General features: G+C 48.6%; 1 protein-coding gene across 4 annotated transcripts in view; it reads right to left on the reverse strand.

Annotated features, from left to right (window-relative positions):
- Positions 1–15,694: 15,694 nt before the first annotated feature.
- CAPRIN2 (caprin family member 2) overlaps positions 15,695–16,942 on the reverse strand; it is an 857,580-nt gene continuing 856,332 nt past the window's right edge. For 3 of the 4 annotated variants that reach the window (XM_078673768.1, XM_078673767.1, XM_078673766.1), the window contains one exon: positions 15,695–16,533. In XM_078673768.1, the coding sequence (XP_078529894.1) occupies positions 15,968–16,533 (566 nt within the window). In that variant the 3' untranslated portion in view covers positions 15,695–15,967. The remainder of the gene's footprint in view (positions 16,534–16,942) is intronic. The other variant, XM_078673770.1, reaches the window with a different exon arrangement.

The following is a 16,942-nucleotide window of genomic DNA, read 5'->3' on the forward strand; positions in this document are numbered from 1 at the left end:
ATAGGACCATAGGTCGCTAAGCCGGTGATACGTCCGATCCCCACGTTCTTGATGACAAGACCGCGTTTTCCGGTCTTGTGCAAACGAGCTTACTTACGCTCGCGCTCTCCTTTCTTGTCCCATACAGAACGCACACACTTGTGCGAGTACTAGAACCTTGGACCATCACTACGGATCGTCCAACCCAGACATTCAAGCACCACGAAAACAGAGGCTTTGCTGTATTGCATTTGTGGCTTCGTATCCACCATAATCGCCTGGAGCACTGTTTCTGAAACACAAAGCGTGCCCTAACTGCATAACTCTCGAAATTTGGAGCATCAATCACCGACAAGCATTAACCTGGTCTCGAGCAGGGGCCGGGTCGGAAGTATCACCGGCTTAGCGACCTATGGTCCTATTTCATCGCGTTACAGCCCTGATGAGTCGTACAAGCATTGTTACCGCTTGACGACGAAACACGTGTCGGCTGGCCATCCATACAATTAAAGAGGAACCGCACAACTTCGCTTCCCTCTTTCTGTTCTGAACTTGGTCATTTGTATTATATTATGCCCATTGAGACATCTCTTTCTGTACTGTATATTGGTGTGCATTTGGTAAGAGCTTCCATCCAATGCCAGGGCAAGGAAGAGGAAGAAGAAAGCCTAGAGGGCCCAAGGAAACGAGGGAAAAGAAGGTGAGCCTACCATAGTCGGAAGGCAACAGAGCAGACAGAGCGGCACCAGCAGTAACAAGCCGCCATAACTACCGCCCGGGGTCCCAGGAAAGCCGGGCAGGTTACGCCTGACAACAAGAGAAACACAGAATAATCCCAGCCCTCATGATAGGAGCATGAAGGGGAGGAAATGGCCGGAAACCCTACGCGAGGGGACCGCACACATGACCCAAGAAGCAACATACAGAAACGCCATGGAGAGCAGAGGCCTGAAGGCGACCAGAACCCACAGCAGAGCGAAAGCTATATGACCGCTACCACTGCCCCACATGGGGCAAGTTAAGTCCCAAGACATGGGAACCCTCTTAGGAATTAACTTCCGCAGCAGAGGAAAGAACGAAAGAGCCGCGGGGAAAAAAAAACCCAGCAGAAGGCTTATCAAGCAGCCAAGAGAAAACAGAAGGCCTAATCTCAGGGCCAAGGCTGTGCAGATAACTCAAGCTACACAGTCAACAAAAGGGCAGTCCAGCAGCCAACAAAGCCACAGTCCCATCAAGGAGGACTCAAGTGGCCAAGAAACACCTCACAGCAAGGGCAACCGGCCCAAAAAAAGATCCAGAACCAGATCAACTCCGCAGTTACTGAGGGGGGGAAGAAGGACGGAGCCCTGCCAAGAACCTATGGATGGCGGAGTGAGCCGGGGCATGAAATAACAGGGCTCCATCTAACGGAAGATCAATAAGGCGCTCCCGAACATTTTCAGGGAACACGCTGTCCCGAAGCCAAGCATGGGGACGGAGGGCGACTGAGGAAGCCATGGCCCAGCCCAGCACCTCAGATGTCTAGAGCGGAGCGGAGAATAAACGCTACCAGCTCCCAGTCATCCAGCGCATGATGCCGCAAGTCCACCTGAACAGTCTCCTGCGAAGAGGTGGATCCCAAAGACTCAGCAGAGTCCCACAAACAAGAGGTGGCCCTAGCCAACACACAAAAGGTGTTAAGGGTCCGCAGGGCAGCGCTGGTAGAGGCAAACAGGTTACGTCCCCAAGAGTCCAGCCAGCGGGCCTCACAGGACGGTGGAGTCAACAGTGGCAGCAGGGAGGGAAAAGCAGACTTAAGGCAGAGGGGTAGAGGGAAAGACATGCCGGGTCACATGGTGCCGGATGGTGTCGGTGCAGAACGTGGTGAGGCACCGTATCCCCGGAGGCGGGGCACCTCCAAGCCCCCATCAGTGAAGAAAGGAGCGAACCCTCAAAAGGAAGCAACAGCTCCCTCCCACCAGAACCCTGGTGGAGAACCTCCAAGAGATGGTCCGCCGGGAAATGAGCAACTGGGTCACCCATGCGCAGAATACCCACTGCCGTGGACACTGCGTGGGCGAAAGCCGCACCCACCGCTGTAGGGCCCCGTGGTGGAGAAAGCAGCTCCTCCGTGGGCGACAGCTGTAAACTGAGGTGGCCGTCCCCTAAGCCAAGCGGGGCGGGCAAGGGCCAGACCTGGAAGTCAGAAGGGAACAAAGAGTGGGGGACCTGTATCTCCTTCGGCGAACACCCCGGCCTCAGGAATGACGGGGAGCCACCCTTCGATGACGCCGGCAAAAAAGACACCATGCGGCGGCCTGTATCCAGGGAGGATGACGCCAGTAGGTACCCAATCTCCGGAGAAGAGGGAGCGTCCGAAGACTAAACCACGGCCTGACGCCTGTCCGAGGCTGTAGAGTCAGCCGCCTGAGGCAGGACGGCATCACCATCCGGCACCAAGAGAGACGCCGGATAGGACTCCTCCAAGCCACACCGCGCCGGGGATCGGAGCAGGGCCGGAGCCAAAGTGGCCAAGGGGCGGCGCCAGAAAAATGGCGACTCAACCTCTGACGAGGCAGCCGCCTTCGTGGAGGGACGAGAGGGACCAGGGGAGTGACACAAAGCCCTCCGCCAGCCTCAGCCCAGAATGTGATGGTGGCGGTCCAGCGACTCATTCGTCGCTGCCAGGGCCAATTCAACCCCCGACTCACCCTCCGACGAGGCAGCCGCCTGCGTGGAGGAACGAGAGGGGCCCGGAGGAGGACAAGTGGTGCCCGTCCAGCCTCAACACAGAGCGGGACGAGGAGGGTCCACCGACCCCTGTGGCGCCACCCTGTCCAGCAGGCGCCGGCGCGGCATCAACTCAGCCGTGGACAAGGCCGCCGCCTGTCCAGAGGGCTGAGTGGGGCTCAGGGATGCGACCTGAGCCCCGGCAACCTCCCGCGACACCACAGGGACTCCCGTGGGAGTTTGCGGCGAGGCAGAGGCGCTGTGGTCCGAAGGAGGGACCGCCGAAGGGCCACGCCCCAACAGCACCACATCCTCCAAGTCTGGATCCGTACCAGTCTGCGTCGGAGCCGCCAGTGACACAGCGGAGGTCCCCGCGCAAAGCAAGGGATCTGCCGACGCCCAGGAGGAGGAGACACCAGTGAGGCCTGCAAAGCCGCCCCACATGTCTCCATCTGGACTCTCGATGCCCCTTCACCGGGAAACGGTGGCTAGGAGGCCGACATGCGGGCCCCATCACCCGCGGAGAGCCCACACCCCCGGCAGGCCGAACGCCAGCCCCTGGGGACAAGCTGCAACACTTACCCACCGGGGAGCGACGCTCACGTGACATCAGAGAGGGATGAGGACGTAGACGGCCGTTTCTGAAACCGTCCGCCGAGGCTGAACGAGGGGAAGAAGCCGACCTTGAAAGACACGCCGAGAGTAGTTTCATCCGGCGCTCCTGCCGCGACTTCAACTGTTGGCACTCCTCACAATCTTGCCCCAAACACCATATGCAAATGAGGTGAGGGTCCATCGCCGACATAAGATGCCCACACAACGTGCAAGTATTGAAGCACAATGAGGAAGAAAAAAGGGGCTCAAACAGGCCCGAGCAGAGACCAGATCCGCGTTGCCCGCGGAAAAGGAAAAAACTGATGTAGGCGCGCCGGGGTAGGACTTGTGACCTTGCTGACGTCACGTACGCAGACGCCGCCTGGGTGGAGTCGCGTGATGCCGCCCCACCCCTGGCTGTGGTAAAAGGTTTCCGGATCCAGTCTCATGCCTGGGGATAATTCTATGTGAAGGAATCTGCGGCTAGTAGTCGATCATATCTTTGTTTTACATATGAATGCATCAGCCCTCCGTACGTCTTATTGCTCTTAAGGCAAGGTGCATAGCAATTAAACGTAGGACATGTAAAATATTAATGTTAGACATGTTCTTATAGTGAAAAGGTCCCAAGCGCTATTTTTACGGTACCAGGATTAGCTGTTCCGTAGGAAAGCATTGGGTAAGACTGCTAAACTTAATGTTATCTCTGGTTAGATAGAACCTTAAAATGTAATTCTTGGACATTTTGAACGATTTGTAATAAGCCCAATTCACTGGTGAAGTCGGAATTGTTATAACTATTTTGGATAGGTACTTTTAGAAAATTAGCTTTTACCCAACTAAAGTCTCTGGATGAATAGTCCCCCTTAATGAGGTTGAACATGCCCCCAGAGCTGAGACAAAGGCCTTGGGTATGGGGAGGTGTCTGCCAGCATAACCGTCTAGACTGTGCCCAGGAACTTGTTCAACTTCAAAGAGGTCTACCCTGTCCCAAGCGATTGTTAGCAGGGTCCTCCTTTGTTTCACCAGTTAGGCAGGCACCAAACCCAAAGGGAGAAAAGCATCCCCCAGCTTTTTTAGAGTGAACACAGAGGAGGGGTTGCTCATTTGCCTGGCTACATCTAATTACAGAGAGTCTATTTTTACGTATGCGTGAACCATTGGATTGGTGAAACGATGGCGGCTATGATTTAGTACTTCCCCAGCATGCTTCCAACTTCTAATACGTTATACCCACGAAGATTGGCCCAGTTATGCGGACCACACTTTTGATGTTTAGCACTACCGTTGTGGGGCATTGTAAGTGAGCTCAGTGTCTCCCCCTTGAGCTAAGGGCTTTTTAAGGTTGCACCAACACTTGGGTGCATGGCGGAGATGTGTTCTACACATTTTTAACAAATGAACTGGAGGTTATGATTTTATTTTACATTTTGGATTTGGATATTGACTTTTTTGGCATGCATTGCAGAATAAAGGCGGTCAGCCAAGTTGACGGGATGTTTGTTTTGTAAGAACCCTACACGAGTTTGGTGTTAAGTTGGTGGTTGCTTTCACTTTGGGGCACACCCACTTTGTTTATCAGCACATCTATTGAACACATACGTAGGCAACTGATTGTGAGCTTGGTTCATCATTTTTTAGGCTTGTTCCTCATACCCTTGTTCGGATGTAAGGGCCAAAACGCGTCGACTGCCTGAACATAGAGGAGTCCATTGAAAACAACTGTTGCAATTTTACATACACACTGTGAAATGGTTTCAGAGGTGTAACTTGTACCTCGTGTGTATAGGATTACTTCGCAGTGGATTGCTGTTATAGAGCAAACACGAAACTCCAAAATTGGGGGTTAGGAAGGAATATAGGATTATGTAGAGTAGAACTGAGGGGTTGTATGTAATTGTTTGGGTAATATTATATATTGCGTAGTGGCTGCATACATTTGAGAATTAAAAGATTTTGCTGATTGTTCCAATTAGAAATAGGAGTTGGTATGTACCTTACTATGAATAAAAATAAATAGAATCAGATTGTGTACCATAGAATAGGATCAATTGAATGTGTCCTATTGTTAATGTGAATGTATTTATTCCTGCACATCATTGTTTTGTATAGTTTGATACACCTCTGGGATGGGCACACAGGCTCAGTGCAAGGGAAGAAGGGTTTCACCATCTTGGATTTAGGCAGGGAAGGTAATTGTGGGACTGTTTGCACAAGGGCATGCAAGCAGTGTTGCAAAAGTGGGTAGGATTACCCCTGGAAACATGACCCTATTGATTAGGATGGGGCCAGGAGCCATACCCACTTACAAGGCAGTGCCAGGCATAAATGAGGCATCCCCAGTTCCACCCTCAGAACTTTCTGAACCTGGGAAAGACCAGAAGCGGTCTAGAACTTCTGTATGTAAACTAAGAGTCTAGAAGACTAGACATTCTCTCCTCCTTGTACCCAGGACAGACAGGTGGACTCCAAGGCTGATCTCCCGTACAAACTATAGGGACACAACAAGCTACAAGAGGCCTTTCCTGCCCAGCTGACCAGGTTCAACTGTACCCGCTTTGGACCCTGCTACTAGCCTCTGCTGAAATGTGTCTTGACCCCACCCCACCCCCCCCAATGTCGTCCCCAAGGTCATGGACCCTCAGCTGGTGTCAAAGTATACTTCTCCTAAGTTTTCCTGAAGCTTAGAAACTTTTTGGCTCCAAGACCTCCGGGGGACCAAGACTACCAGCTAATCTGATCCAATGAAGGTGCGTTGCCGCTGAACCAAGGATTCGGGTTGCTCCTGCTCTGATCTTTTCCACAGCAGCAAATCCAATTTAGGGGAACCTCACAGAGAAGATATTCAGCCTCGTGGAACCCTCTTTGGCTACAACCTGCGACTTGCTCTAGTAGAAGAATCTGAGCTCCAAAAAAGGTAACTAAGTCTGAAGGTAGAAATCTTTACTGGGCAAAAGCGGCCACATTATCCGACCAGCGCGGGTCCTTGTCTGGAAGCAAAATTCAAATGCCTCCCACTCAGATCTTTCCTGCCAAATGTCAACAGCTTCACTGAAACCTCATCCAAGCAGCTATCTGACTATATGGAGCCCTCTTCCTCACAGCCTGTTGCCTTGCCCCACTCAAGATTTTCAACTTCCATTGCAGAGACTAAGTCCGATGGTAAAACTTCTGACTGGATTGAACCTGGTTTTTGTATCCAACCCATGCTCCATCATGGCCGTCCTTAACGTGCGCCTAAGTACTGGTTAAGCACAACCAGATGACCATAGTGCTATGTTCCCATTTAGGCTTTAAAAATTCATAACTTCAGTTACAATTTTGGATTTTTGTTGTTTTGGCTCATTAAAATGGACTTTTTCTAAATTGGTTTGGGATCTTGACTTTATTACTGATTTGGTACTGTTTAAATATTTATACCTTCGCTCTAAATTACACCGGTCTGCTCTGTGCTATAACTACCAGGGGGCTGAGCTCAACTTAATTTAGTGACTGATGGTTTACCCTAAAAAAAAGTAGATATATGCTGGGTAGAGGAACCCAACTGTATAAGGTGGGTGCAGATTGCCTTGGTCTGTGCAAGGTAATGTACCTTGCCCAGTGCCTTAATGTTAACAGACTTGTTTTTAAAAAAGCGTTTGACTTGGGGAAGATGGAAATTCATCTGTTAAATTGTAGCAAATATGAAGTTTGGCTCTACATTTATTGCATACATACATACATCTCTTTATGATAATCATGGCCATAGGTCATGGTGAATGGTGCCTTGTCTTTACCATTCCCCATTAACAGGTGCACCACACATGCTTTTCTACTGTAGCCTCCTGTCTTTGCCTTAGCAATAGAACCACTGGCATCCTACATATGGATTGACTGTCTTGTCTTGATTTGGGCAAATTAAGCTTTCCTTATGTTACGCTGACAACATGCTCCTATTCCTTAAGCAGCCGGGATGAACTAGTCATGGACTGATCAATTAAAAAATATGGGCGGCCTCGGACTCGTGGTCAAATGAGAAAACAGTCATTGTTCTGATTGAGAGGGGTAAGGTGGAAACAGATTAGCAGTAAATTGCCTTCAGTAATCTCTAATAGAGCAGACTACACAAAAAGCAACGTATGGAGTATATACTAACATGTGTACTATGTGTTTGACCTACACCTTCAATACACTAAACACAGGCCAGGTATTCATTGTAGCCCCTAAACTGGACATTTAAGCCAAATATCCTATCCTCAATTCGAATCTTTCAATTCATCAAGAGTATCTTAATTTGATCCTTGCTTTATTTTAAAACCAAACTTCATCTCCACAATTCTCGCTCCATCAAAAGACCTCTTTTTCATGATCAGCAAGCTCAACTCCTATATCTTTATACTTGAAGCTCCGCCACCACACTGCTCCAAATTCCCAGGCATTGCAAGATGAATAAGTCACTTGCCAGCTGTGACAAATGAGGGTCTAGTCCTCTTTCCCTTACCATTGCCATCCATGATTGGACCCATGCACTTACCCTGGCCTTTTGAGGTTTTCCACTGCATATTCCACCAGCTTCTATTGTCGCAGCAAACAGCAAACTATTTCTGTTCAAAGTAGGTATAATAGGTCTTTAAGAGAAGAGTTCTTATGTTTTGGAGAGGTGTTTGGAGGTTCCTTTAGCAGATGGCATTTGAAGAGAAATTGAATAAGTTTGTTGAGCGCTCATGAAGTTGGTCATTGGGTCGTGTAAGTGGGTGTATTGGGTGCTTTGCGTTGATTGAGGGAAGTTTCCACTAACAAGGAGGGGGTGATATAAGACTGGAGTCTTGCAATGTGGTGTGGTGATAGAGTGCGCAAGAACCAGACGAGCTTTTTGATGGAGAGGAGGTGCTGGAGTCATTTGGTGAGGAAAAAGGAAAGTCTTTCTGGCAAGTTTAAGAAGTGAGGCTCAATGCGAGTTTTGCCTGTAGATGAGACGGGGTGCGAGTTGAGTGGCATAAGAAGAGACCTTTGGGTATAGGCTTACAGAGTGAAGTTGAGCGCATGCCAGGGTTGTTTGTGCAATGTTGCTAGCACAGCCTGGAAGCAACCAGTTTTCAGGTTCTGACTATTGCAGGGCTGATTCAGGTTGTCCTACAAGGATGGTGTGCGGTCTGAAGATGGTTATGAGCTGTGTAGGCATGGTGATTTCCTGGATTTTAATAATGTAGGAAAGTTCATTTAAGGGGAAGGGTTTTTGGTAGTTGAAGGGAAACTAGTGTCTTGTGTGTATGAAGTCGGTGCAATTTGCATAGTGGATGCTAATGTGTCATGACTGAAGAAAAGGTAGCGTATCTGGTCGGTGGCGTTGGGCTGTTCGGTGGGGATACATTTAGTGTTATTGTGAAATTGATGTGCATGGAAACCAACTATTAGTTTAGACTGTAATATTAAAATTTAAGTAAATTCACCAACCATGTTATAGGTGTTGAGGTCAGTGATATCAAGTATTTTTGGGGCCAAACATTGGGGACACCCCCCACAATGTTCAATCTATTACCGATTTTACGCCAATTCAAGCCATGATATCTAATAGTGAGTCATATCAGACCTTCAGAAATGGGAGCCCGCAAAAACAGCCAGTAGCTCAAGCTGCCCAGAGTCTAGTAGCCAAATAGTACGGAATACCAGTTTGAACAAGCATTGGTAAAGCGATTTCTTTTTGCACTTTGAGCTACGCTCTTGCCTCGCGACAGCAATATTTGCCATGGAATGCAGTGTCTAACCAAGCTGTTCCTCTCATTCTAGGGGGGACACTAAAGATAGCTTAGTCGATATTTTATGGTCTAATACATAATAGTAAATTCATATATATGCATTTGAATTTTAGGTTTAATTGCTGGATATTTCTAATCACAAATCTCCTTCAGAACAGACGTGCATGCTGCAACAGTAAGTACAAAGCACTGCTGGAAAGATTTCCAATCAATCAGGACATTTATAGAGCGCACTACATACCCGTGAGGGTCTCAAGGCGCTGGGGGGTGCGGGGGGGGGTAGTGGGGTGCTGGTACGGATCGAAGAGCCAGGTCCTGAAGAGTCTTCTGAAGGCCAGCAGGTCTTGGGTCTGCTGTAGTTTGGTGGGGAGGGTGTTCCAGGTCTTGGCAGCGAGGTGGGAGAAGGATCTGTCTCCGGCGGTCGTTCTTCGGATGCGAGGGACTGTGGCGAGGGCGATGCCCACGGAACGGAGATGGCGTGTGGGGGTGTAGAAGCTGACTTGTCTCTTGAGGTATGCTGGGCCGGTGTTGTAGAGAGCTTTGTGTGCGTGGATGAAGAGCTTGAAGGTTATCCTCTTGTTGACGGGGAGCCAGTGCAGGTTTCTCAGGTGGGGTGTGATGTGGATGCGGCGGGGATGTCGAGGATCAGACGTGCCGAGGCGTTCTGGATGCGTTGCAGTCTCAGGATTTTGGCCGACGTTCCTACGTAGAGGGCGTTTCCGTAGTCCAATCTGCTGGTGACAAGGGCTTGGGTGACTGTTCTTCTAGTTTCAATGGGGATCTATTTGAAGATCCTGCGGAGCATTCGGAGAGTGTTGACGGCGTTGACCTGCTTAGTCATGGAGAGGGTGGAGTCGAGATGACCCTTAGGTTGCGTGCATGGTCGGTGGGTGTTGGGGCTGTTCCCAATGTGGTTGGCCACCAGGAGTCATCCCAGACCGAGGGAGTGGGGCCGAGGATGAGGACTTCTGTTTTGTCTGAGATCAGTTCAGTTGGCTGTTCCACATCCATTCGGCGACTGCCTTCATTCCTTGAAGGTTGGTTTTGGCAGTGTGAGAGTCTTTGGTGAGGGAGAGGATCAGCTGGGTGTCATCCGCATAGAAGATGATGTTGAGGTCATGCTGTCGGCGATGTGGGCGAGGGGTACCATGTAGCTGTTGAACAACGTCGGGCTGAGGGAGGAGCCCTGGGGTACGCCGCAGATCTTGGTGGCATTGAAGCTGAGGGGGGAGGCGGACGCTCTGAGTTCTGCTGGATAGGAAGGACGTGGTCCAGTCCAGGGCCTTCTCTTGGATCCTAGCGTCGTGTAGGCTTGTTCGTAGTGTGTGGTGGCAGACCGTGTTGAAGGCGGCTGACAGGTCCAGGAGGATGAGGGCCCCTGTTTCTCCATTGTCAAGCAGGGTCCTGATGTAGTCAGTGGCGGCAATGAGGGCAGTTTCGGTGCTGTGATTGCTGTGGAACCCGGACTGGGATGGGTCCAGGATCCTGTTCTCTTCGAGGTAGCGGGTCAGTTTGTTGACGATTTTCTCAGTGACCTACGCCGGGAACGGAAGCAGGGAGATGGGTGGGAAGTTCTTGAGGTCCTTGGGGTCCGCCTTGGGTTTCTTGAGTAAGGCGTTGATCTTGGCATGCTTCCAGCTTTCCGGGAAGGTTGCTGTCTCGAAGGAGACGTTGATTATTTTCCGGAGATGAGGTGCGATGGCTGTGCAGGCTTTGTTGAAGATGTGGTGAGGGCATCGCTAACGGTGATCCAGAGTGGATGGTGTTCATGATCTTTCTGGTGTCTTCGTCGCCGATGTTGGTCCAGGAGAGCAGGCGGTTGGTGCGGGTGGTGGTAGGTGTCGGGGGGGGGGGGAGGGGTGGGTCGCAGCGTTAAAGCGGTCGTGGATGTCGGCGATCTTGCGGTGGAAGAAGGTCGCCAGTAAGTCGCATAGGTCTTGTGAAGGCGGGATGTCGTTGTTGAAGCTGGGGTTGGAGAGCACCTTCACGGTGTTGAAGAGCTCTTTTCTGCCGTGTGCATTATCTAGGTGGTCTTTAAATGAAGGCCTATTGGCGGTTCTGATGAGTTGATGGTGTCTGCGAGTGGCGTTCTTGTGGGCTGCGTGGCTGTCCGGAGTTCGTTCGCAGAGCCAGTTCTTCTCCAGTTTTCGGCATGTTCGCTTGGAGGTCTTCGGTGAACCAGGTGGCCTTCTTGCTGGTGTGGCTGTTGGAGGGTGCCTTGAGTGGGGCTAGGGTGTTGGCGCTGTTGTCGATCCGTTGTCTATGGGTGTGGGCGGCAGTGTCCGGGTCGGTGGGGTCGGCGGGTGGGCAATGGGCGAGGGTGGTGGTTAGCTGGTCTTCGGTGACCTTGCTCCAGCGGAGTCGAGGCATCTGCTGGGTGTGGTGGTGGGCTTCCTGAAGGTGAAGTGGATGCAGTGGTGGTCGGTCTAGTGGGGTACGGTGGTATGGTTGAAGGTGACGTGGGGGCTCGCTGTGAAGATGGGGTCAAACATGTGGCTGGCGGCATGGGTAGGTGTTGTCACGAGCTGTCCGAGGTTGGCTAGCTTGCCGATCAGGGTGGTGGAGTTGGTGTCGTTCTCGAGGTGGAAGTTCAGGTCCCCGAGGAGGATGTAGTCCGTGGAGGCGAGGGCATGTGTGCTGATGAGGTCAGCGATGGAGTCGCTGAACTGTGGTCGTGGTCCAGGGGGTCTGTAGACTAGGGTTCCTCTGAGGGTGGTGTTCAGGTCGGTGTGAATCTGGAAGTGCAGGAGTTTGGCGGTGCTGAGGGTGTCGTCGGTGTTGGTCGAGACGGAGATTGTTCCTGTGGACGATGGCGATTCCTTCTCCAACGCTGTTGGTGCGGTCCTTGCGGGTGATCTTGTAGCCTTCCGGGATGGCTATGGCTCAGTTAGGTGAAATCTAACCATTTTCTCATTTATTCTCTTCCCCTACTTTGTCCCGCTTCTTTCTAGAAGTAAACCTCTGACCAATAGAAATGGGAGGATTTGGGTAAAAGGAGTATAGAGAATCAGAAGAAGAAAGGGAGAGAAGGGAGGTAGAGCTGAGCAGACACAGGTGAAGTAAGGAGACATGGTGAAGAAAAAGGCCATGTAGCAAGAAAGCTAGTCCGGCAGATAAAGATTGATAGGATTTTAGAACAAGCTCAAATTAGAGTGTGTTCGAGAAAATGTAGGCAGGGGGTGGGTTCGCCGAATGAGGAGTTCGAGGGAGGTAGGTACGTGTGGACAGGACAGAAGTATGAGCTGCAAGGTAGAGAAAGATGAGCTAGAGTAGGCAAAAAAAGAGAAGTGAGGTGAAGAAAGACGGGCTAGGTAAAGAAAACCATGAAAGAAAGGTGAAGGGAAGAATTGTTTGTAGTGAGATTAAGCAGCGGGACAGACGTTAGGCAGAGAAAGAGGTGTGGATCATACAGTCAGAGTGAAGAGAGTGGTGAGGAGCAGCAGAGGCACACCGGTGACCGAGAGATGCATAAAGATACATAGGTGAGGCAGCGATTAAGAGCTGCATTAGAGGAGGTGCAAAGAGTAAATGACAGAAAAATATAGTGAGGAAGGATTAAGGTTGTGAGAGGTGAGGTAGAGGAAACAGAGGGTGGTGCAGTGGCGAGGTGGTGAACATATGGTGAGGTAAATTGCGAGATCAGATAGAAAGGTAAGGCGGGGTAGAGAGGTGAGTCAGAGTGAAATGATAGTCAAAGAGTGTAGGGGGAAGAGGAGAGGTACCGAGATTATGCAGGTGGAGGAGAGTCAATGGGAGGTGAAATGCAACCAGTAGTGACGTATGAGGTAGAGTTAAAACAGAGGGTAGAAATGTAGAGCTACGCACAGAGAGGTAGAGAGGCGAGAGTCCGACAAAAGTGGTGTAGATAGAGGTATCAAAAGACATGCGCGTAGACAGAAGTAGTAGAGTGAGAAGAGCTGAAGACATAAGAGAAACCTGCACAGCTGTGTAGCGAGGGATGTGGTACAGGAAGTGAAGTGAGGAGAGGGATAGGACAGGCAGAGAAAGAAGCAGAGGGTAGTAGGTGATCGAGGCAGTCAAAGGGACAGGTAGAAAAGTGAAGCAGAGAAAAGGGAATGCATTTAGCGACTGAGGTGATGCGATCCATCATGAATGAAGATTTCTAAAGTGCACTGCTACCTCTGTGGAGGTGACCTGGTTCTCTCAAACACACAATCGTTGGTAGTTTTACTTCATTTCAATATTTCCTTGCTAGATACAACCCTATATTTTAGTTCGTTTTCCTTTACTTTAGGAATATGGGGCTTATTATATATAGTTGTGATGTTTTCAACTATCTAAAACTTAATTATCATCTAGCATTGTAATACCTTCAGTGCAAATAATTAAGAATTACTGCTCACATAAACGGTAAGAATTCCATGAATACAATGTCCCGTTGCCGTATCAACATGAACACGACAATGTAGGCCCAATAAGCATGCGCGAGGATCTACGATAGCGTCACGTATTTGTGAGCCCAAGCGCATGCGCGAGGACGTACAATAGTGGCACTAGCTTGCGAGCCTAAGCGCATGCGCGAACAACTAGCGCCATAGTATCAGCACATGCGCGAATCATTAGTGTGAAATGCAGGCGATCCATAGACTACTATGGCTCGCTAGGACCTCGGTCTCGAGGCTGGGAACAATTGACTTCGCACTATTTAAGCAACAGCCTACCTACCAGTCGGTACCTCCCGGGACTGGCTCTCGTGGTGTTGAGGTACCGACGGATAGGTAAGGCTTTTAGAGACTTTCTCTTGACTTTATGCTAATTTCTAGTGTTTTCACTTTGCAAACAGTAGGTCTGTCTCTGTTAAAACTGTTGGTTATGCCACATGAACTAGCCTCTAGATACCAGTGATCCAGCACTTTGTCATTTTTGGGGCTGGTTGTTTCAGGACCCTGAACTAAGTGGGTTATGTACCTATATGGGTGAAATGCATTAGACACTCATATATGACACTAAATAGATTTGTGTTTACAGATGAGTGCACTATCTTAGACACATATATATGACTTTTCCCGCAGAGCGGGGCCTCCTTCCAGAGCAGTCTGCCAGGTAGAGGTGAGGCAGGAATATCCTACATTTGAGGGTAAGTCCTTGATACCATCTATAAATGGTATGACACTTGTGATTTCATGACAAGTGTAGTAAATGTGAATATTAAGCACAGTTTGAGGTTTGTGTGTGTCTCTCTTTCTTTTTCTACCACATGTGTTTTCATTTATAGATACCTGGGTATGACCTGACAGACAAAGACAAGCAGGAATACCGGTTTTGTATATATAATCTGTATTATAATTTTATATGGTTTACACTTAACAGTGCAGCAGCAATATCACACAGTTAATCTGGTCCTGAAGAAAGCCGCTGATACACGGGTAGTGATCAAGAGGCTGAAACATGTTGACCACTTAGTGACAGGTGTTTTAAATCAATACCACTGTGCTGTTTCTCTTTTTAATCCTGTCAGGTACAACACATAATTAAAGCATTTTCCTGTGATTCTACCTAGACAGTTTTAACCTCACCACTTACTTTTCTCACAGCGCTGCACACTCACTACACCTTACAGCTCTCATATGGGATTACCATCCTATTCCTTACCAATTAAAACATCTCTGAGCTCCTTCTTTAAATAATCCCGAAGTAGTAGCTCCCAGTGTTGACTAGGTTTTCAGCATTGGTAAGGAGGACCCAAATGATGAAGCATGTCACCTTCGGGTGAGTGAGGGTTCTTATCCTTAAGGGATGTCTTCCCCTTAACTCTTCACTTGTGGCTAATTTTGAGAGGCACACCACTCATACTTACAGACACATTTCCTAGACTATAGGTATACTTTGTGTTGTTGCATTCGTATTAGGGAATGTATACCTAGTGGTCTATAAACTTTCCCCCTTGACCCCCAATCTACGGTAGTGTAATGGTGACCTGGTGCTGCCAAAAGAACTAATATCGCCCAGTCTGGTTTTGCGGAAGCGTGGAACTTTTAGGAGTCGCAGATAGTTGGATCTCAACATTCGATTGAGAGAGGTATTAATGAGGTAGAGAAAGGCAAAGTAGAAGTGCAGACAGATGGAATGAAGGTAGAGAGGGAGGAAAATAAGCTGGAGGTAGAGAAGGGTGAATAAGGTTGGAAGAGCAATACATCGATTGATGGGGGAGGTAGAGAAAGAAGATCAGAAAGTGAGGAAGGGTTAGATGGAGAGAAAGATAGAAGCAAAGGTAGGGAGTAGGATATAAAATATAATTATATAGAAATAGCTGATCATTTCACAATGGGGCACTAGAAATATAGGGGTCCTCAGCACTTGCCCACTTTACTCCTGCCTTAATACGTCCCTGGGTGAGGGGAGACTTGAATGATCATGGCGCACAGTATTAGGTATTTATTCCATGTACAGGTGAGGTTGAAGTTGAGGTGTTTATGTTTTGGAATGCAAGAAGGCCTAGCCCCTTTTGATGTGCTGCTGGGTGCCAACATACTCTGCTAATTCGTGGAGGTCGTTTGAATGGAAACCTGAAACAAATGTAATGAAAACACTTATTTAAGAATAATTTTCTATAGTGCAAATCTGTAGTGCGAAAAAAGTGCAAAATACCAGGCAGATGTGTCGAATTTGCTCAAGAGAAGTCTGTGCTCAAAGGACCACACGAAAAAGAAACTGCATATTACTTTTATTGAGGCACAAACAGGACTCCGACTTAGCGAAATGGGTTTATCAAAAGTAAGCCGTACTAGAACACAAGTGCTTTATGCAGGTGCAATATATAACAAACATTCACAGCTTAACGAATGCCATATCCTATTTCATGATGTTACTAATAAGTGCCGATTACCCCAAATGGTAAAAGAGACATCTACTCCTTTCACCCAGAGATAACCCTTGAGTGTAAAGCGCCATGGACCCTCCCAGCAGGTTCTAGCGTATACTCAAGGTTATTAGTCCTGATATAGGAGGTACCCTGAAAATGTTGAGTATTTCCAACTGCTCCCGTAAATGGCTCCACGATGTAGACGAAGCCATATCTGGTCTCCCTGGAAGAGTTGAAGGACAGCATGGTTACTTGCCGTTTCATGGTCTGGCGCTCCATCGTTGGCATATGCAGATACCAGGACCTCGTCATTCTTCATGAGGTTGACATACAAGGGAACGTTCACTGCAAGCTTTAACATATGGAATATAAAGACATACGTGCCGTTCACAGGACAAGCAAATCTACCAATATGAATGTCAAATGTTTCGCCAAGGTTGTTAAGCAGCAGATCAAACGCAATTGGTTGGTCCAAAGTCCCAGGGGCAAAGTTTGAGGTTCTGGCCGCAGAGAAAGCCACTCGCATCTGTTGAGGAAGTGGATAGACGTGGACCGGTAGTATAGTAGCAGCTTGGCTGGTCACTGGCATGTCCATTGATGTGATGCTGCGGGAGTCGCCTTGTCCAGAGTCCCCGCAGTTGAAAACTTCATGATCTCGTTCTGGACTGCTGACCTGCGAGGAGTCGCTCCAACCTGTTAAACATGATTTTTATTGATACATGGTTACTTAGAAGCATAACTGTGAGGCCCTTAAAACATGAGTTTGAACAACTCATCTGACTGACATTACATTGAAAAAACAGTGTACAGAGAATGGGAACAAGCAATAAATGGTATAGGTGCACTAAAATTCCTCTTCAGAACTATTAATGTGAGCTTTAACAGTAGTCTGAACCTGCAATTCACACTCCTTAGAAGCTACAAAAAATAGCAAAATGATTACTTGTATGGAAACCATTAAAATTGCCAATCTTCAGTTTTATGTCAAACAAATGCCCTCTGAAGGAATACGTACAATTTACAAAACAAATCAGTAACAAATACATGCAACATCTGATTGTTCAGAGCGCCACGCGAGACAATGGAACAGTACAAGGACGAC

This window comes from Lissotriton helveticus, chromosome 1_1, assembly GCF_964261635.1.
Source record: "Lissotriton helveticus chromosome 1_1, aLisHel1.1, whole genome shotgun sequence".
Lineage (NCBI taxonomy): Eukaryota > Metazoa > Chordata > Amphibia > Caudata > Salamandridae > Lissotriton > Lissotriton helveticus.